Source organism: Gymnogyps californianus, chromosome 7 (genome assembly GCF_018139145.2).
Source record: "Gymnogyps californianus isolate 813 chromosome 7, ASM1813914v2, whole genome shotgun sequence".
In the NCBI taxonomy this organism is placed as follows: Eukaryota; Metazoa; Chordata; class Aves; order Accipitriformes; family Cathartidae; genus Gymnogyps; species Gymnogyps californianus.
The window spans coordinates 340,403-358,898 of NC_059477.1; the positions used below are offsets into that span (position 1 = coordinate 340,403).

General features: G+C 57.1%; 1 protein-coding gene across 1 annotated transcript; it reads right to left on the bottom strand.

Moving 5' to 3' along the window:
* Positions 1 to 467: 467 nt before the first annotated feature.
* ITGB2 (integrin subunit beta 2) lies at positions 468 to 14,476 on the bottom strand. Its single transcript, XM_050899792.1, has 16 exons — positions 14,410 to 14,476; positions 7,749 to 7,815; positions 7,302 to 7,390; positions 6,823 to 7,006; positions 6,461 to 6,631; positions 5,976 to 6,217; positions 5,475 to 5,630; positions 5,179 to 5,274; positions 4,951 to 5,040; positions 4,476 to 4,616; positions 4,027 to 4,211; positions 3,085 to 3,329; positions 2,613 to 2,832; positions 2,239 to 2,444; positions 1,959 to 2,125; positions 468 to 1,685 (listed from the first exon to the last, which is right to left on the bottom strand). The coding sequence occupies exons 2-16, from the start codon at positions 7,810 to 7,812 to the stop codon at positions 1,620 to 1,622; spliced, it is 2,322 nt and encodes a 773-aa protein (XP_050755749.1). The 5' UTR covers positions 7,813 to 7,815; positions 14,410 to 14,476; the 3' UTR covers positions 468 to 1,619.
* Positions 14,477 to 18,496: the final 4,020 nt, after the last annotated feature.

The window sequence follows — 18,496 nt, forward strand, 5'->3', positions numbered from 1 at the left end:
GGGGTGCACGGGACCTACACTGAGTTGGGGGTCCTTGAGCCAAAAATAGCTGCAGGCCGGGATAGTACTGGGGGGAGTATCAGACACACTTTCCTTCTTCTTCCCTTGCCCTAGACCCTCACAGTCACTGTTGAAGAACAGCAAAATGGCCCAAATTAACCCCTGGTCTGACGCGGTACAGCCACTCTTGCTTAAAGTGCTTTACATATAGCTGCCAGCAGATGGACAGGAGGGACAAGATGGTCTGCATCATTTAGTGAGTCATTTTTGGCTTGCAGGGGAGCACCTTTCAGGATGTAGATGGCAAATGAGCGTAGAAGACAGTTAGTTTGTTCCTCTGGCCAGCATCTTTCCCGGGCACTGTATTTATGGGAGCTGCTGGCAGCAATGACAGGATTTTGCTGTAGTTTCTCCAATGAAAGCTTCAGCTGCTGCCCTTACACCTGATTCTTAGCAGGACAGATGTCTTTACTATATATATTAATTTTTATTAACGTTAGACCTCTTCAGAGAGCAAATGAAGATGTGACATAATACAGCTATATGCAAATTATTCCCAAACTTAAAGCAAATGTGGAATTGTACCGCTATTTCGCAGGAATGATCCCACAACGTAAGAGCAATTAGCTGCTGTGCATGGTTTGGAAAAGTGCTGAGCTGGAGATGCTGCCGGTACTGCCGGGTCTTTTGCACGCCTGGCCCTCAGCATGTCTGATGTGCTTGCAGAGCAGGGAAGAGATCTAGCCCCGGGGGTGGTGGAAGAAGCTGTGGCCGAGCTCTGAGCTGCAGGCAATGTTTCACGTGCTCAGTGCCGATGTTTCATAGTTCAAACAGTTGCTCCTTTGCCTCCTAGTCATGCAGAGGGCTCAAGGCCTGGCAGAGGTAAGCCACGCTTGCAGAAGCCCAAGGAGAACCTTGCCCGAGGTAGGTCTGAGAGGGGAGCGACACTGGGAAGCAGCTGATGATTTGGAAAAAAGATTCAGTGCACGTTCCCCGGCTGCTCTTCATCTCCGGGCGCTCACTAGCCCTTAGGGCCCATCACTTCACCGCAACCTCCAGAGCAGACCGCCACCCTGGAGGACCCTCCACGTCCAACTCAGCAGTGAGTGCTTTAGAAACTAGTGCAAACTTAGTGGTGGAGACCAGTGCAGCAGGGGAAGGCATGAAACAGCCTGGGAGCAGAAAGGAAATGGCAGTTTTGAAATCCCAGCTCCAAATCAAAGCTGGAAGCGCTCTGTGCACTCAGCTGGTTTTGGGGCTTGGTGTCCAAGACTCCTGCCAGGAGGCAAAGTTTGCATCAAGAGCTGAGACAGTCGGTAACCGGTACAGGAGCCGTTGCATGTGCCGGCTGGTGAGACCTGCTCTGCAGTCCCATCCACGGCAAAGCTGTGTCTGTTCCCTTCTCCCAGCTCCACTAACCCAACCATCAAACGCTGCGCCCGGAGACAGGCGTGGTGCAGCCCCTCAGCCAGCGCCTGACGTGCTGGTGGCCTCTTGGAAGAAGGGAACAAACCAACAAGGATAAAGAAGAGGAGGTGGGAGCCTTAGTTTGAGATTTCCTTAGCTTGGCGTTTCCTTATTTAACGGTGGGTCCTAGTGCTGCCAGGCGTTGCGCTGCTTCATTGCCCATTGAACCTGGGGTTCACGACCGTGGTGGTGGCACTCTTGAAGAGGGGGTTATCAGCCTGGAGGGAGAGAGGTGAGAGGCCCGTGTTGTTGTGCTGTATCAGATTTTCAGCGGAGCGTTGCCCACCTCACCCCTCCCAATGTTGACAGGGCAGACAGCGTTGGCAGAAGAGCCCACAGGCTGCTTTAGTCCCCTGCAAAATCCAGCCGGGCTGCAAAACCAGCCAGTAGGGAGGGCTCAGGTCTGCCATGGCTGCCTCTGGAGAGGATGTCCCCACCGCATGTACGTGAGTGTCCCAACACACCCCACCGCCGCAGACGGGCTCTCTTACATCATTCCACTTGGCCTTGGACTTCTCCTTCTCGAACCGGCGGTATTCCCGGCGGTCAAACAGCTCCGTCAAGAGCCGCCAGATCAGCAGGAGCACCAGGCCGATGAGGGCCACGCCGGCAATGGTGCCGCCCACGATCAGCGCGATGTTGGGAGGCTCCGGGCACTCTGCAGGGCGAACAAACAGCATCCGGCTGAAGCCCCCCGTTGAGGCGGCGAGGCCGCCATGGCAGAGCCAGCAGCCTGCCTGCAGAGGGGCAGGAGGAGCAGGGTCGGGGTACCTTTTTTAGGATCGACAGTGATGGTGTATATCTCCTCGCCGTCCTCCTGCACCATGCGGAAGGAGATCCAGCAGTTCTCTGAGTCCTTCTCTCTGCACTGCTTGCTCACGCCCGTGGACTCGTCGTCCACCCGGATGTTGGGGCAGGCCTGGGAGCAGTTCTTCTGGAAAGGGCCACTCAGGAAGGCCTTGCACTCCACGCAGGAGCTGCAAAACAGGCGGCCAGAGCTCACCTCTGCAGGGGCAGAGGACCTCTCACCTGGCTTTGACTGCGCCTGGGCTCTGCCGAAGCACGGGCAGGACTTGCCTGCGCCTGCCCAGGAGGTGGGGAGGATCCCCGCCGCCCTCCCTGCTGTCTCCACGTGCATCACTCACACGTATCTGCCGCAGGGTGAGGGGCAGACGGGGCACTCCTGACAGAAGGGGGGCTGGTATCCCTCCCGGCACTGGCAGCGGTTGCAGTGGCAGGTCCCGCGGTGGCTGCACTCGTTGCCGCGGATGTTCAAGCAGCCATCCGTTGACTTCCTGCACTGGCAGGCGCTGCCCTGGTACCCAGCCGTGCACTTGCACTCCCCGCAGTCGCATTTGCCACGATCTGTGGGGGAAGACCTTTCAGACCAGGATCCTACAGAGAGCCAGGTCGCCCTCCCTCTGCCCGTGCTTGGAGAGCACCGCCCACCCTGCGCTCTCCATGCCGCCCTCCTTGGGATGGCCGAGGAGGTCCTGCAGGCTGGTGCGGTGGGACCCAGGACTCCCAAACCCACCCACTTGGGTTTTGGCAGGGAAAGGCAGCATCTCCCTGGGGATTTAATCTTTCTAAACAGTACCCCTCACACAGATCCATCACCTGGGCCGCCGCAGGGGGAGCCGTTGTGAAACTCGCAGTTCACGTTGTTGCACTCGCAGAAGGTGCCATAGATCTGCTTGTTGGGCACGTCGCTGGTGTGGCAGATGCACTGCCCGCACACGCAGTCCCCCAGCCCCGAGCAGATGACCGAGCTGTTGTCCTTCCGGCAGCTGCCCTCCAGCTCCTTGCTGGTCTTGCCTTTGGTTTCGCACTCGCAGTTCTTCCCCGTGTAGCCTGAATTGCAGCTACCATCAAAGGAGAGGAGCGAGCCCGGGTCAGTGGCCACAAGGAATGCCGTGGGGCATATGTGGGGCCCAGACCTCAACCAAAGTGGAGCAAATCTGGGACAGCCTTGCCGAAAACCAACCACGGCATGTTGGTGCTAACTCCGTGCTGGAGCAGGGCGGCTGATTGGGAGGAAACCTCAGAAACGCTGCTTTTCCCCCAGTCGTATTTACAACACCAAACAGTTGCCCGGAAATTGTTGTTATATTTATAATTTCCAAACCCTTGCCAAGGAGATCTGAGTATTTCCTGAGGAAACCCAGTCTTTTCCTCTCCCTGTCACCAAGGGGCCATGAAGCAATAATCGCACTTAAAGACCTGCGTGAACTGCAGCCCAGAAGTGGGATTTTGAGAGATTTCTGTAGAAATCTGTTTCTGCTCAATGGGTGGGTAGGTGCACGGTTGGAGAGTTGGATGGATGGGTGGAGAGTTGGACGGACGGGTGGATGCCCTTAGGAAAGCAGCAGAGGCTCCACCAACAGAAGAGAGAGCTCATTGTGTCCCCCACCTCCATGAATGTAGTCCGCCTCTCTGAATAAGAAAATTGGCGCAAAGCTGCAGAGCCAAGCCCTCAGCTTGGCCCGATGGCCCTCTCCCAGCAGCTCCCCAGCTCCGGCAGCATTTGAAATAATAGTGTTTGAGGGGGACAGCACGTACCTGCAGATCCCGCAGACGATGCTGCCTTTCCCACTGCAGGCGGTCGGGTCGGGCTGCTCACTGCAGTTGCAGTTGCAGTTGCTGTCCAGGTGGACGGTGAGGGTGTCTGTGAAGCCCAGCGGCCGGATGGTGAAGGACTGGCTTTTGATGCACTCCTTGGCCGTGACCTTCACTCTGAAGATGACCTAGAAAGTGCAGAGTGAGAAAGGGAAGGGCCAGAGGCCGTCAGGTAGCTTCAGCAATCGGAGGGTGGTATCGGCCCCAGGCTGAGCACACGCACATCCAGCGCAATGGAGGATCCCTCCCATCCCGCAGCATTTTGGACACTCTTGACATTAAATTCATGTAAACAGAAAGCCTGGAACAACAGGCGGGGTTCCTGCCATTAAACAGGATAGGCATCAGGAACCTTGCGAGCTGCGGGGCGTTCCCGGTACGGGGGAATGTACCTCATCGTTGATCTTGACGTTGTCGCACTGCCCTCTCACTTCGTCCAAGGTGACCTTGTCCTTACTGCATATGGAGTCGTATTTGACATCCAGGACGTCCGGCAGGGTGGAGTGGTCCAGGATGATCCGCGAGGAGAGGTTCTGTGGGGAAATGGTGGAGAAAGTGCCATCAGTCCAAGAGGAGACCAAAGCAAGGGGATGTGGGGTTGCAGGTCAGGGCTTCCCTCCAGCCCAGGGGGTTAGGGCAGGGAGCACCCCAGTCTGGGCTCTCAGCTGCCTGGGGTGTTTCTGGAAAGGCAGGTGATAGCATTGGAGAAGCGGGAACCTCTTGCTTGCTGTGGGCAAAGGGACTCAGCATGTCCTGTACTCAAAGCCCTGGTCCCAACTGCTCTCTGACAGCGAGGACACACAATGGAAACCTTTCCCTGCTCCGAGCCCTGCCAGACAGGCGAAACAAGCCTCCTCCAGCACTTACATTGTAGGCCACCTGGATGAGTTCAATGATGTTGCTGGAGTCCTCGTTCAGCTCTCCCACTGCCGACTTTGGGATCATCTCACTGAGTTTCTGCCGAGAGCAAAGAGGTGAGCGGTCCCCCCCCCGTGTGACGGCGGAGCAGGGGGCAGCAGCAGGAGGACACCCGCAGCTCTTTCTGTCCTCCTGGGGAGGGACGGGAGGTACCTGGACCATCTGAAGTCTCCTTACCTTGTAAACATCTACCATCTTACTGGTGACAGCAAAAATGGGCTGAATGTTGTTTTCAGCAAGCTTCTGGACCAGCTGGCCGACAGACGGGTAGTCCTAGGTGGGGAGAGGGACGCCACACTCAGCGCAATCTCCCCCACCAGCAGAAGGGTGGACAGCTTGGGTTTCGTGGCCCAAATTACGGTGATTATGGTGACTTTGTGGTCTCAGCAACAGGCTTTTTATGTGACTTTTTTTTCTGCCTGGGGGAGCGAGGCTGAGGGTGCGGAGCCGCTGAGCAGCCCCTGGGTACTTACAAACTCGTTGCTCTTTTTGTACATGTTGTCCTCCAAGTGGCACTGGCCGTCGTTGGGGGTCAGGATGGCCCCAAGCTTACCGTCGCCGGCGAAGTGGAAGCCGTCATCGGTAGCATACACCAGCAAGCGGGTCACGTTACGCCAGCCGATCAAGTCCTGCAAGTGGCATGGAGACCTGTCCCTGAGCGGGGCCGGGAGGACAGTGCCAGTGGGCACGGTACGGCCCTTGCCAAAGTCTCGCGTCAGCCACAGTGTGGGGCAGGGGACATGGGGGAGGTGGGTTATAGGAGGTCAGGGTCAGAAGGCTCTGGGGTAAGATGCTCTCTTGTATCCCCCCAGAGTAACCTGCCCTGCTGCTGAATCAGGACTTACACACGATGGGCTTCCAGAGCCCACCTGGAGAGGGGCAGAGCCACCTCCTGAGGGACAGTCCGTGAGCGTGGGTCGCAGCCCTCATGCCTGCGCAGAGCTGCCGGCAGCGGGGCGGATGCAGGGACTCACCCCGCACACCGCTGCCTGCATCATGGCATCCAGCCCCCCCTCCGGGGCATCCAGGTTCCCCGAGATGAACTGCTTCCCCACTTCACTCTCGAACTTCTTGGCGTTGTCGGTCAGCGAGAGGATGTGCTTGAAGGCGAAGGGAGGCTGGCATTGCTTGTCCTTGTTGGGGCAGGGGTTCTGCAGCTTCTCGGGGTGCGTGTTCACGAAGGGCAGCACCGTCTTGTCCACAAAGGAGCCAAACCCTAGGGCATCCAAGACTGGAGTGTCAGGGGCAGGGGCGGCAGGGACCGGCAGGCATCCCTGCGGCACAGGGCATGGAAAATCTGCTGGCCCCCATGTACGTATCCACGTCCCTTGCCCTGGCACACTCTCCAGCCTGGCAGAGGATGGGCCACGCTGCCCGCTGCCTGCATCCCACTCCAGCCCCGTGGCTATTCCCAGCAGCAAACAAGTGTGCCGGGGTCCCGTGCTGGAGATGGGCTCACCTATGCGGCGAGAAGGGGTGGTGCTCTCCAGCGCCCTGAGCAGCTCCCCTCCCAGCTTCTTCACCTTCTCCAGGTCATCCAGCATGGAGTAGGAGAGGTCCATGAGGTAGTAGAGATCAATGGGGTACCCCATGGCACGGCGAAACTTCACCTCGAATACAGCGGGCTGGCCTGCGGGACGGGGATGTCAAGGATCAGCCGCCGTGCTGTGGCTCACGTCTCGCCCCATCGCCCACCCCCCGCTGGGATCCTCCTCTCTTTCGGAAGAAAAGGGGAGGAAACGCGGGCTGCAACATGCCACCACGTCCCAGCTGAGCCTGGGGGCGAGCAGAAGGGCGTTGGGAACGCCAGGCAGACCGTACCTATCCTCAGTTTCAGGTGCACCTCCTGGGGAGTCAGCTGTATGTCGCTGCTTAAGGGTCTGTCCTGTGTTCTCGTAATGTCGTTGACGGGAAACTCAATCTGGTTGCGCGGGCATCCCCTCTGCTGCAGCTGCTCGATGGTGTCGCAGCGGATGGAGTCTGGCTCGCCAGCTTTGGTGAAACTCTGCGTGTTGCAACATCAGCGGGAAAAAAATCAGAGGAGCAGGAGGTGAACGGGCTCGTCACAAGATGACCCAGCTCCCAAACCAGGTCTCCACGGTATTGATGGAGAAAGGAAGGCTGAAGGGTCCTGCCTGTCAGATCCCTCCTGGCCCCATCCACCATGTAGGACATGAAACGCTCTCAGGACGCAGTCTCCCCCCTCCGCCGCAGGCAGAGCCGGGCGGGCAGGGTGACCATCCTGCTGCCTGTTAGCTGGCCGCTGGGGGCTGACAGCGCGAGAGGCTACCTGGACCTACCGGCTTCTTGCACCAGGCGCAGCCGGGGCCGGACTGGATGCAGTCCTTGCACGTCCCCACCTTGATCTTGGGGCACTCCATGGCAAAGGCTGAAACGGAGAGAAGACAGAGTTGGTGTGGGGGGCACTTGGGGGAGGCCGGTCTGCAGCAGCGGCAGCCATGGGGTGCTCTGACACCCAGCACTGGGCACCCATGCTGTCCTGAGCCCGCCCTGCCTATAAAACCCACGCTGGGGGCCCTGGCAGGGTCCTCACCTGCCTTGCTGTCCCTCAGCTGGGCTGGCTCGAGTTAACTCCAGATCCGGGAAATGCAGTATCTGGCCCTTGCACGCCTCTCAATGCCATGTTCCCGTCGCTGTTGGGCAGCATTTGGGTTCCCCCCCCCCCATTTCACTGCCCACGTAAGGTGCCGGGAGGAAGGCAGCGAGGAAGGGCAGGTCAGGCTCACCTATCGTCACCAACAGCAGCACCCAGGTCACCGCCAGCAGCCGGAGGCAGCAGTCACGCGGCATCTTCTGCAAGACAAAAAGCACCCTTGTGACGCTGAGCCCTCAAACCCTACAGAAAGCGGCTGCAGAGCACGGTGGCACCAGGGGGACGTGTCCTTCCCGCAGCCGTCCCGCTGCGGGCAGAGCCTCAGGGCGTGACCCTGCCGCAGCCCTGCGAGTCGGGCAGCCGGAGCCAGGGCAGCCACCCCGGTGCGTGGGCTGACTCAGGACGGGTGCTTGCGCGCTCTTACAAAAATAAGTTGGTTTCCAATAAACATAGCTTATGGACTAAATGTGGAAGTCAGCAGAGCAGGAACTCGCGCTGTATCGCTATGCGTTCAGCTGAACTGCTGCAAAGCTTGACGTAGTATTTATCCAGACTCTTCTACCTCTATGACTATATCTACGTAACATTGGAAAATCGCAAGCACTGCATTTAGTTTTTACGAGATGTGAGTTTTTTCAGCTTCTGCGTCGAGCTATATTTGGATGCAAATTGGAATCAAAATTAACAAAAGGACCATTTCTACTAATTAACTAGCCAGGCGTGCTAGATACGTGGGAAAACAAGTCTGTTACTACTTGCTTTACACTTAACTGATTCATCAAGGAAATGAAGTATTTAATGTAGTGAATTAACGTAAGTTTTCCTGCTGAGGATTTCCAACAAGCGAGGGTTTCCAACGTCAGGACACGGGTGACCGGCAATCCTAAGAGAGCCGCAGTCCTGTCTCCGAGGGAAGCAGAGAGGCTGGCTCGCACTGCGTGGTGAGGTCCAGCCTGCCGGTGTGGCAACCATCAGGCTGGCTCTTGCACAATGTGCAGGGCGAAGAAGAAGGACGGGGTGATGGAGTCAGACCCGCACGGGGAGGGGGGCCAGGACGCGATGCCGTGGGTGAGGGCTCTGACCCCGGGGCTGGGGAGGTGGCTGCACATTTCTTACCAGCGTGCAGGGAAGGACTCCCAAGCACATCGTCCAAACCCCTCAAGCACTTGCTATCCTCAGTTACACCAGCGTTTCAGAGCATGATAGAGACCCTGTTCTTCACGAGCACATTCTCACAGTGCTTGTTCTAGCTGCTCACACTACTCGCTTCTTGCCCCAAAGCGCATCTCCTGATCCCAGAAATTTATGTGATCCATAAAGTTGGCTAAATCGCTCTCGGGGAGCGATTTTTCAGTGTTCTTGCCACGTTAGATCACGTTCATTAACGCCATCATTTCTCGTAACGCCTTCCCCCCAGCACAGCCCTGGAGCAAAAACCAACAGAGTAGCGGCCTTGCAACATGGACGCACACGGGGAAGTGAGAAAAGAGGAATTTGTTAAGAGAAGAAAAAGGAATAAGAAAGCACAAAGGAACAACAAACACTGCCCTTTTTAGCAATATTAGAGACAGCATCCGAAAAACAGGTCATCGGTTTTGAAATAGCTCTGACGCTGCCCTGAGCAAGAGAACAACCACTCCCTGGCTCCTGCCGGCCTCGCAAAGTGCCATCACCCCCTCCTGTTAACCTGCCGAATTAACAGCTCAGAGCGAAATGGAAATGAGAAAACAAGGGAAACCTTCAAAAGGCACTGAGGCCGGGTTAGCGTGTAGGGCTGCTCAGATCCCCTTCTGAGGTGTCAGGATGTCCTTTCTTAGCTCGTCAGCCTCTGTAAGATAGCAGACAAGCAAAGGATGACGCTGGTCAGCCTTGAAAGAAGGTCTAGTCTCCTCCCGAGGGCAGAAAGAAGGTCTAGGTGGGTTGATGGGTGTCATTTCAGTGACATTTGCACAGTGAGGTTCGGTGCCCAGCTGTAGTATGGACTCAGAGATTGCGGCAGGACCGCTAAGGTTGGTTGCCACCGTTGCTTATGGCAGGGGTCATCAGGATGTGAAGGTTTGCAGCCTTGGGAACCCCACCCTGCCCTGGAGCCAGCCTCCCCGGCAGAGCTCCGGCAGCCTTGCCACCGCACGGCTGCACAGGCAACGAGAGGTGCCTCTGTGGTCACCCAGTCAAACCCTCACGGTGATGTGGCCCAGGAGCTCACTCTGCTGTGTCTGGCCCAAGACCATCTTGTTGTGGGTGGACAGAGCCCTTCTTCACAAAGACGTCCCCTGCAAGTCCCTCTCCACCACCACAGTCCACCTTGGCAAGTTTTTAAGGGCATCGTTTATCGTCACAGCTGCACGATACCATGCTACGCATTTGCCACGCTTAGCTGGCCCAACACATTTTTGTCACCTCCAAATTCTGCCAGCACTGTTTGAGCTTGCAGACAACAGGTCAAAACTCTTAAAGTTAAAAAAAAAGAAAAAGTTCTTAACAGTAAAAGCTCTTATCAAGGCGGGGTGGACACCAAATCCCCGTTGGACCCTCCTGGGCGCACCTTGCTGGGAAATGACTTTGATCACACATTTGGGCTGTGGCGGCCTGTGCCCGGGATGCACGCGGCGACATGTGCCAGCCCAACCCGAGAGGTCCTCCGAGAGCAACATCGCACGCCGAGGCACAGCTGGCTCCTTCGTGACCACCTTTGCTGTACTCTTAGCTGTATTCACGCCCTTCATTTGATATCGATCGCTGCTTGCATCTGCTTCGCCGCACGTGTCTAGTTAATTAGTAGCGCCCTGGGGATGCTGAAAATAGCGTGAGCTCGTATTTCTGCAAAACCCCCCCCCCCCAAAAACGGGGCCAGGGAAACAGGCTCTTGCCCAGGAAGAGCTGCCGCTGCTGGCAGGAGGGAAGAGCCGCTCCCACCCTCGTTTCCTGTAGCACTCAGCTGATCGACAACCTAAATGTGCCTAATTAGGCTCCAGCTCTTCTACAAGCTACAAGTTCCCACACAGGCTGTGGGGACCGAACCCACAGGCTGGGTGAGCTCCTGCCATCCCACCCGCCCGACGTTTCCAAGTGTTTAATTCCTGCCGCCATGCCAAGGCGCGGGGCGGCGATGGGGTGGACCGAGGCTCTGCGAGCTCCTCATCTTTGCTGGAGGTTAGAGGTTCCTGCTTACAGGCTCATCTCATAAAACGGAGCAAGTTTCCAATTAAAACTGGATTAAAAAAAGCTCCCAAACCCCAGCAATAAAGTGGGAACCTCAACACGCGCCCAGCTCTGGCTGCTATTGAGTTTTGTAATGTAGGGTTCATTTCGTGGGCTGGATTTGGATGCCTTTCTAATCCCCAAAGTTGTTCCTTTCCCTTGTCGCAGGAATGTAAAGCCCACCCTGATACTAGGGGAGAGCAGCAGAAGAAAGCTCACCACTTCTTTTCTGCTGCTGTGGAGGGAAATTATTCACTGGTATGTGGGTGGATGAGTGTATACGTGACGTAGGGTGACTTTCAAAGAGAACAAATGGGGCTTCTGCTTTTGTCTGCCTCCTTACAGTGTTCGGAGGAGGGGAAAGCAGGTTTTCGGTCTGACTGCATTAGCAGGGCTCAGACACAGGCCTTAGCAGCGTTTTCTCTGACCCCCTTGACGATCCCTTTGGCTCTGCCACCGCCAGTCCTGGGTGCTCTTCTCCTGGGTGCGCTCTGCCTCGGATGTTGGGTTTTTTTTCCTTTTTTTCCTAAATTAAAGCAAGCAGAGGGATGCGCATAGTCCATCCTCCTGCCCTGGTGTAAAGGAACAGAACTGCAGAGCTTTACAACCACCTTCATCCCGGGGTGGGGAGCGAGGTGCCGAGACCGAGCGCCCTGGCTAGGTGCAGGGCAAGTTGCCACCAGGCTCTGCTCCCTGGCCAGGGCTCCATGGTGACATCAGGGGGAGAAAGCTGCACCCCAGGACCAGGGTCTTCCTTGGCCCTGAGCTCTGATCGTCTCGCCACGTGCCTCGGGTGGCTCAGGACCGGGGCTCCGCTTCACCAGGAGCCCTTTGCAGAAGCCACCAGGGTATTCCATCTATGGAGCATCCCTCGCTTGCTGTATGTTACGTACTTGGCACGGCTCAGGCAGGGCAAGATGCTCCTGAAGGGTCTCGGAGTCAGAAAATGTGAAGGCGGCCTCGGAGAAAGTGCACGAGGAAAGGGCTGGGTGCTGTCCTGCGTGGGGGCAGGGAGCAAAGCTGGGGCACGCCAGCCTCTCAGGGCGCTGGGCATGCTGGGGGGTGTCGGTGGGATGGAGCAGGCTGCTGTGCAGCACGGAGGAGCAAGCTGGGATTTATAAATAGGGCTGAAGGGGAAGTGTTGATGCTAGCGGCGATCTCGTTGCTATAAATAAGACAAGCGTTCAACAGCAGAGACGGGTCTTGCAGTCTGTTAGCCGCAACTCCCCTCCAGTGCTTTGCTAAACATCTGGTTTCTTGCAAAACGGGAGGACGCGCTGCCGTGCCCAGCATCCCGGGAGGACTGCTGGGGCGTTTGCACCATCCGCCTGCAACGGTGAGGTGCCACTAGCGTCAGTGCTCGTGCCTTGGTGCCCCCGGGCGCTTCCTCCGCGCTCCCAAGCATCCCTGGTGCCGCGTCACCATCACGCTGTGACAGAGATGCCGGATATCGCACCCAGCAGCGCTGCTCCTTCTCCCGCTAACTCTGGGTGGCCCAGACCCCACGCACGGGTGGTAAATGAGTGGAGCGGGGTACACCCAGGATGGGAGAGTGGGTGTCACTTGGCTTGCGGCCATTTCTTCCATCACTTGGTTGTGTGATGCGGATAGTTCCCATCAAGGCAGACGGCCATACGCAGGGCTTCCTGCTGGCTAAGACCCCCTCCGTGCAGAGTATCACACTCAGTGTGTGTGTGTGTACGTATTTTTATATAATATATATTATATATTTTATATATATATAAAAATAACAGAAAAATATATATATATAAATAAAAATATATAAAAGTACTTTTATACATATATATAAAAGAATATATATATTCCTATGTCCTATTATAGGAAATATGTGTACATTTTATATGTATTTCCTTCCAGCAGCCTCCAGTGCCTGCAGAGGACGGGTGTGTGGGATGAGCACTCTCCCACGTGCACCAAGCCCCCGGCCGGTGGCGTCCCTTGGCTCTGAGCGCCGAGGTCCCTGGGTGCCCGTGGGACCCTCACCCTGCCCTGGGAGGGTGGGGGTTTGTGCTCTTGGGTGAGAGCCCTGCTTGAGTGGGAAGGGGCTGCCCCGCCGGCTGTCGTGCCCTGGGTGGTCTGGGATTTTTAAGAGCAGAGAAGCCATTTCTTGTGTCTCATCTCCAGTGGGCATCACCCCTTGGCCTTTCCCAGCGGGGACGCTGTGACGGCTGCTGGGTTTGCAGAGACGCAGGACAGAGTCCTGGGCCTGAGCAGGTACCCAGGGACCTGCCCGAGGGCACAGCCCGTCCCCTGGAGCTGGCAGAGCTCGTGCTTCGTGGGAACAAAGGAGGGATCCCCCATCGCCACCAGCCCTATGGTGACTCGAGTATGTCTTTCTCTCAGAAAACGAATCGCCCTGCACCGCGCTCTCCAGCATGCTGAGATCGCTTGCAATTGAAACAGCACTGGGATGACGACAGAAAAAGTGCAAAACCACCGTGTGAAGCAGGATGTGACAGCTGTGACAGCGAAACGCACCGTTTAAAGCCTTCCCACACCTTGCAGAAGCTGCGTACCGGCGTCCGTGCCGGCTGCAGGGTGCGACGCCTCTGCAAGTGTTCACACGTTTGCTTTTCACCTGCCTGGGAGGCTGGGAGCTGGGGCCGTGGCGTTGGAAAAAGCATCAACACCACATGCCAGGCTGCTTTCCCTGACACCTGGGGTGTGCCTTGCATTTTGTCTGCATCCGAGAGCCACCGAGATTTTGGGCAGGACCTGTTCTCCCCGGGGTTAGCTTGCCCGCAGCCTCTGCTGCCTTCCCTGCCGGCGCCACGCATTTTCAATGGTCGTCAGCAGAGTATTTGATGTGTACAGCACACAGAGGGATGGAGGAGAAGAGCTAGGGTCTCACCCCCTCTCCCAGCTCTTCTCCCAGGGGTGCAGGGACCTCCAGGAAGGTCCCTGTGCCGGCATGCCGGCGATGGCACCGTGCCGAGCCCCCCCCGGCAGCTGTCCCCGCCGCCCTTGCCCTCGCACCATGCCGCCGCGCCAGTTCCCTCTTCCCCTCTGAGCCGTCACATCCTGCAGCCGGCGGTGGGTGCTTGTACCCCGTGGGATCCCACGGGGAAGCGGGGCTTCCCGGGAGGGGAGCCAGTGCAGCCCCCAGCCCTGGCGCTTGCCCGGTGCTGCCGGCCGGGTACACAGCCAGCACCGCTCTCCCCAGCGCCATGTGTGAGGGTGCAGGGGGAGCACACTGTACCCTCTCTGCTCTGCTTTCCAGGCCCGCGGGGTGGTGAGGAAGGGGTTGTTTGGGGTCTGACACCCTCCCCCCAATAACCACCTGCAGTTCCAAGCTTAATCCTACCTCCAAAAGCAAAACCATTCCAGACCAGGCAAGCCGCCTTTGCAAAGGCTGCGTAGACTGACCGCCGCGCCATGCCGCATGCGGGAGGGACACCGCGCCGAGCTCCCTGAAGCCCATCTAAGGACTCGAGCGGCCGGAGGTTAGATCAGGAATTATAAAACAAATTCGCTGGAAACACCAGAGCTATGAAACCGCCTTGTTGCCCGGCTGCCTCCCCCTCGCTAGAAAGGAGGAACAGAAGCAAAGAAAATGGAGATGCTGTACTCACCAAGCATCAAGCCCTCTCCTCTGTCCCGTGCTTTGGCTGGGATGAGGATGGTCTCACCTTCTCAAGCTCGGTTGGGAAAAGCAGCCGGGCATCGGGAGCTTTGCGACGCACCCCAATCCTTCCTTCCTATTTCTGTCTCGCTGTTGGCTGGGGCAGAAAGGAGGAAGTCGGAGCAGTGGCTGCGGGAGGGCGTGTTCCCCCCCCCCCAAAACCCAACCAGCCCCACACGCGCTGCCCAAAGCCCTGCCAAAGCATCCCGCCCTGCAGGGCTGGGGGGGATCTCCTCCCTGGGCTGCACCGGGGGGGGTCTGCAGCCTTCCCGCTGCACCCGAGAAAGGGACCTTACCCGAAACCCGCCTTTTTTGCCTTACTTTTAACCTTTCACAGCACTGCCAGGGGCCAGCCCAGTCCCCCAGTGGGCAAATAAAGCTGGTAGTGGGGAAAACTGGTTCCTTCGGGAGCTATCGGTAGCCCCTGGGCGCGGAGAAGGTGGGGAGCTGGCTCCCTTCAGGCTCTGGGTTGGGCTCCGAAATGTTTGTGTCGGGGCTCGCAGCTGGGGTAGCGAGGCCTCCTCGCTGGCAGAGGATGCCAGCGCCGTTCTTGCTGTGGCACGGGTCAGGGCTGTGTGGTTTTTTTAAGCAGCCTTGAAATTTTGTTGTGCAGGCTGCAGTAACAGTATTTCCCTGAGCAGAGGGAAACCGGCTCCTGGCAACTATCTCTTAACTTCTTCAGGGCACTAAAGTAAAAAAAAAAAAAAAAAACAAAAAACCAACGTCATTTAGAAAACATACAGGATTGTAGATTTTTTTAAAGCCAATTAATGTGAAGCTTTTGTTAATCGCTTTTTAGGTTCCCCTTCCAGCAAGCTAACGTTGAGTGACCACGATGCATTGTAAGACACCGATGCAATTCACCTGCTGCTGTCTTACAGTTAGGGAGCTGGGTTTATTTTTGCAGGAAGCAAAGAGAATCGCAGTGCTAGCAGCAAATTTCTGAGCCCTGATGAATGCTCCATGGGTTAGTGTTTTTATTAAAGAAGACAACAGAGCTCTGGTCTGGTTTCATCGCAGCCAGGTGCTGGGTGCAGCGAGAAAGCATCACAGCAATGCTTGCAGCGGGATGGGAGCATCGGAGCAGCTATCCCCTGGCTGGAGCGGGATACGGCGGGGATGGAGCCCGAGGATGGGCCTGCCGGGAGCTGGGGTACCCACCCCAACTTGCTCGGAAAGCCCGGGTGGCTGCAGCTTGATGCTGCAGAGCAGCCCGCAGCCCTGGAGCGGGTGGGCCGGGGCGGATAGAGGCAGGAAAGCTGGTGGAGCTTCCTGCCAACTTTGCCGGTTGCAGATCTGAGGGAAGGAAGTGTGCTTGAGTGAGATGAGCTGTCGTAATTTTTCCTTTTGTATTGCGTAAGACCCTTATTGGGCTGCTCTTTTCTCTTCGGTTATTCGATTGGATTTGTCAAATCGCTCTGCTCCCACCGCCAAAAGGTCGAGGGAAGGGGGTGGGAGAGCTGGGAGCCTCCTGAGCTGGAGCAGCAGGAGCAGAGCGGGTATACCATGGGTCCTTGCAGCCCAAAGCTGAAGCTCGCTGGCGCACTCCCAGTTCCTCCCGAGCTGTTCCTCAAGCTCTCTTGCAGCTTTGGCCTTCAGTGGACATCCACAGCAAAGCGCTGTCCCTAACAATTCCCACGGGACCCTTACCACACGTTCCCCCCTCCCCGCCTCCAGCATATCAGCGCTTAGCCTGGTAGCTCAGTAGTCCTGGTTATTTACTACACATAGTAGCCAATGAGTAGTTACTCTTACGCTGTGTCTGTGCTTTCACAACCGCACACGGGACAAGATGTCCAAGCAGAAGCAAGCCAGGGCTGGAGCAGGCAGCGTTAGGATGCTGGTGTCCAACCTCTCCTGCTCGCTCCTCCCCCGCAGCCGGCAAAATCCATGCTCCTTCAGTGTGGGTTTCGCCTGCTTGAGATTTTAATCTTTCATACTTCCCGGTTTGAGAACAACTTCCATTTTTTAGAGGATGTCTTTTTGTTTCTACATTTTATTTCTCCTTGCTGCTGTTTAAGCCTGCTGCAGGTGAAGGGGATGGGCATCCTTTGGAGACACGTCGTAGCGCGTGTGCTCCCCAACCCGACTGTAACCATTTTAAGATGTTAAACATTCCTTCTTCTATTTTCTTTCAACTGCCTTTATTTTTATTAGTTCCCCTTTTTATTTTTACTAGAGTGGACTGTGTTTTCCCCCCGCCACTGACTGCGGGACTGTTGTGGTTTTTGCAGGATGCTCTTGAGCAGCCGAGGTGGGGAGCAGGGCATCCAGCTGGGCACTCCTGGAGCGGTTGCTCCCCGGAGTCGTTGATTTTGGTGATCAGAGATGTCATTTGGGTGTTTTGCTCCTAAATGATGCTCACCCAGCCTACAGCAGGGTAATGGAAGTTTTCCCGGCGTTATTTTCTATCCCTGACGAACATTAAATCTTCCCTGGTGTGTCCCAGCCACTGCCATGCTCCGGCTGAATGAGCGGCACAACGGGAGCAGGGATGCGGGGTGGCTGTGGGATCTCCATCCTCAGAGATATTTTTTATTTACTAGCATTTGTATAGGGGTACGCGTGGTTGTGAGCAGGTGCCTAAACTGGACGCGGCATCTTTCCAAGCAGCATCACCTTCCCAGGGACCTCTCCCCGCCTTCCCCCATGTCCTTGGTACCCACGAGGAGGGTCACCAGCCGTGCACTCGCGTGGCACGGCTTGCCTCGCACTCCCGTGGCACGGCTTGCCTCGCACTCCCGTGCTGCCCACGCCGATCCACACTCATCAACCCCTCGGCCGGGTGAGAGCGGCTGCCGCCCAGGAGCTGGACTCATCGATGCTGGCCTTCCTGCTGGGAGCAGCTTGGCTTCCCCTGGCCTCGCTCTTCTCATCCTCTGGCACGTCCTCGCTCAGCCGGCTGCAAGCCAGGGCTCAACAAGGGACCCCGGGGAAAAAGAACTTCAGTCGGCGTAGAGAGGTACGTGGCAAAAGGAGTTTGCCTTGCTTTAAGAAACGAGTTACCGGTGAACACGACATTTGTCATATTGTATTTTTTGTATTTTTTTTTTTTGTCTTTTTTGAGGTTTTAGAAGAGCAGTGGAAAAATGCTACCCAGCTTAGCCCCAAAGTGAGGGGGGGGGGAAACGCGGTTCCCTGGGGCTGCTCCCCAACGGCAGGCCCTGGGAAACAGAGCTCAGAGCGGGGACGGGGAGGGCAGAGAAAGGCCAGCTGGAAAACGAAGACGCATTAACCACGGAGCACCCGTTGAGGCTTTTTAAGAGCAAAACCACTGCGGTTCCCAAAGCTGGAGCTTTTTATTCACCTGGGGGGGAGAAGCGGCTTTGCATTTCACCCCCTCGTGCGCGTGGAAAGATGCAGCTAGGGCTGAGGCTGTTTTGTCGGGGGTCTCCACCTGGGTCCGTGACTTCATGGTCAAACACGTGCTTGGGCTCCACGGGGACTCGTCAGGTATTTGCTGCTGTTCTAACTATGGAAATAATTTCTGGCAGGGAGTTCCAGTTTTCTACCCTACTGTGGCATCCTGGTCTCTGACTAGTGCTACCGAGAGGCCTGGGCTCTTCCAGGGGCTTACACCAGCCTTTAACTGTGTTGCAGAGTCTGGGTTTAACCTAAGCACACCGAACGAACACCCTCTGGCTGTTTCCAGGAGCCACCTTCGGCAGGCTGCCTGCCCCGCTGCCAGCCTCACGGCGATTAACCCCCGGGCTGCCCGTCAAAGCCACCGGCGGCAGAACGCTGGCGTTTAAGACGCCACCATTACGCTTCAGAGTTAACAGCCGCGGAGCGGGCTGCCTGGGGCTGCCGCGGAGGCGCTTCCTGGGCTCCGCCCGTCGCGGGTGAGGGGGGGGGAAGCTCCCCGGGAGCCCCAACCCCTCCGGGACCGGTGCTGGTGCCCTCCGCTGCCGCAGCCGTCCCGGGAGCCGGCAGTACCAGCCGGCAAGGCCCGCCCGGGCGGGGGCGGCCCCGGGGCGGGAGAGGCGCGGCACAGGCCGGCCCGCCCTCTTCCGCCTTTCTCCGCCGCGCCGCCCGCC

Coding starts and splice junctions, on each gene's coding strand:
- ITGB2 (XM_050899792.1), bottom strand. CDS start 7,812: ATGCCGCGTGACTGCTGCCTCCGGCTGCTGGCGGTGACCTGGGTGCTG. Junction 4,617..4,950: donor TCATCCAGGTGGCCTACAAT/GTAAGTGCTGGA, acceptor ATTTCCCCACAG/AACCTCTCCTCGCGGATCAT. Junction 2,833..3,084: donor CTCCCCCTGCGGCGGCCCAG/GTGATGGATCTG, acceptor CTTCCCCCACAG/ATCGTGGCAAATGCGACTGC.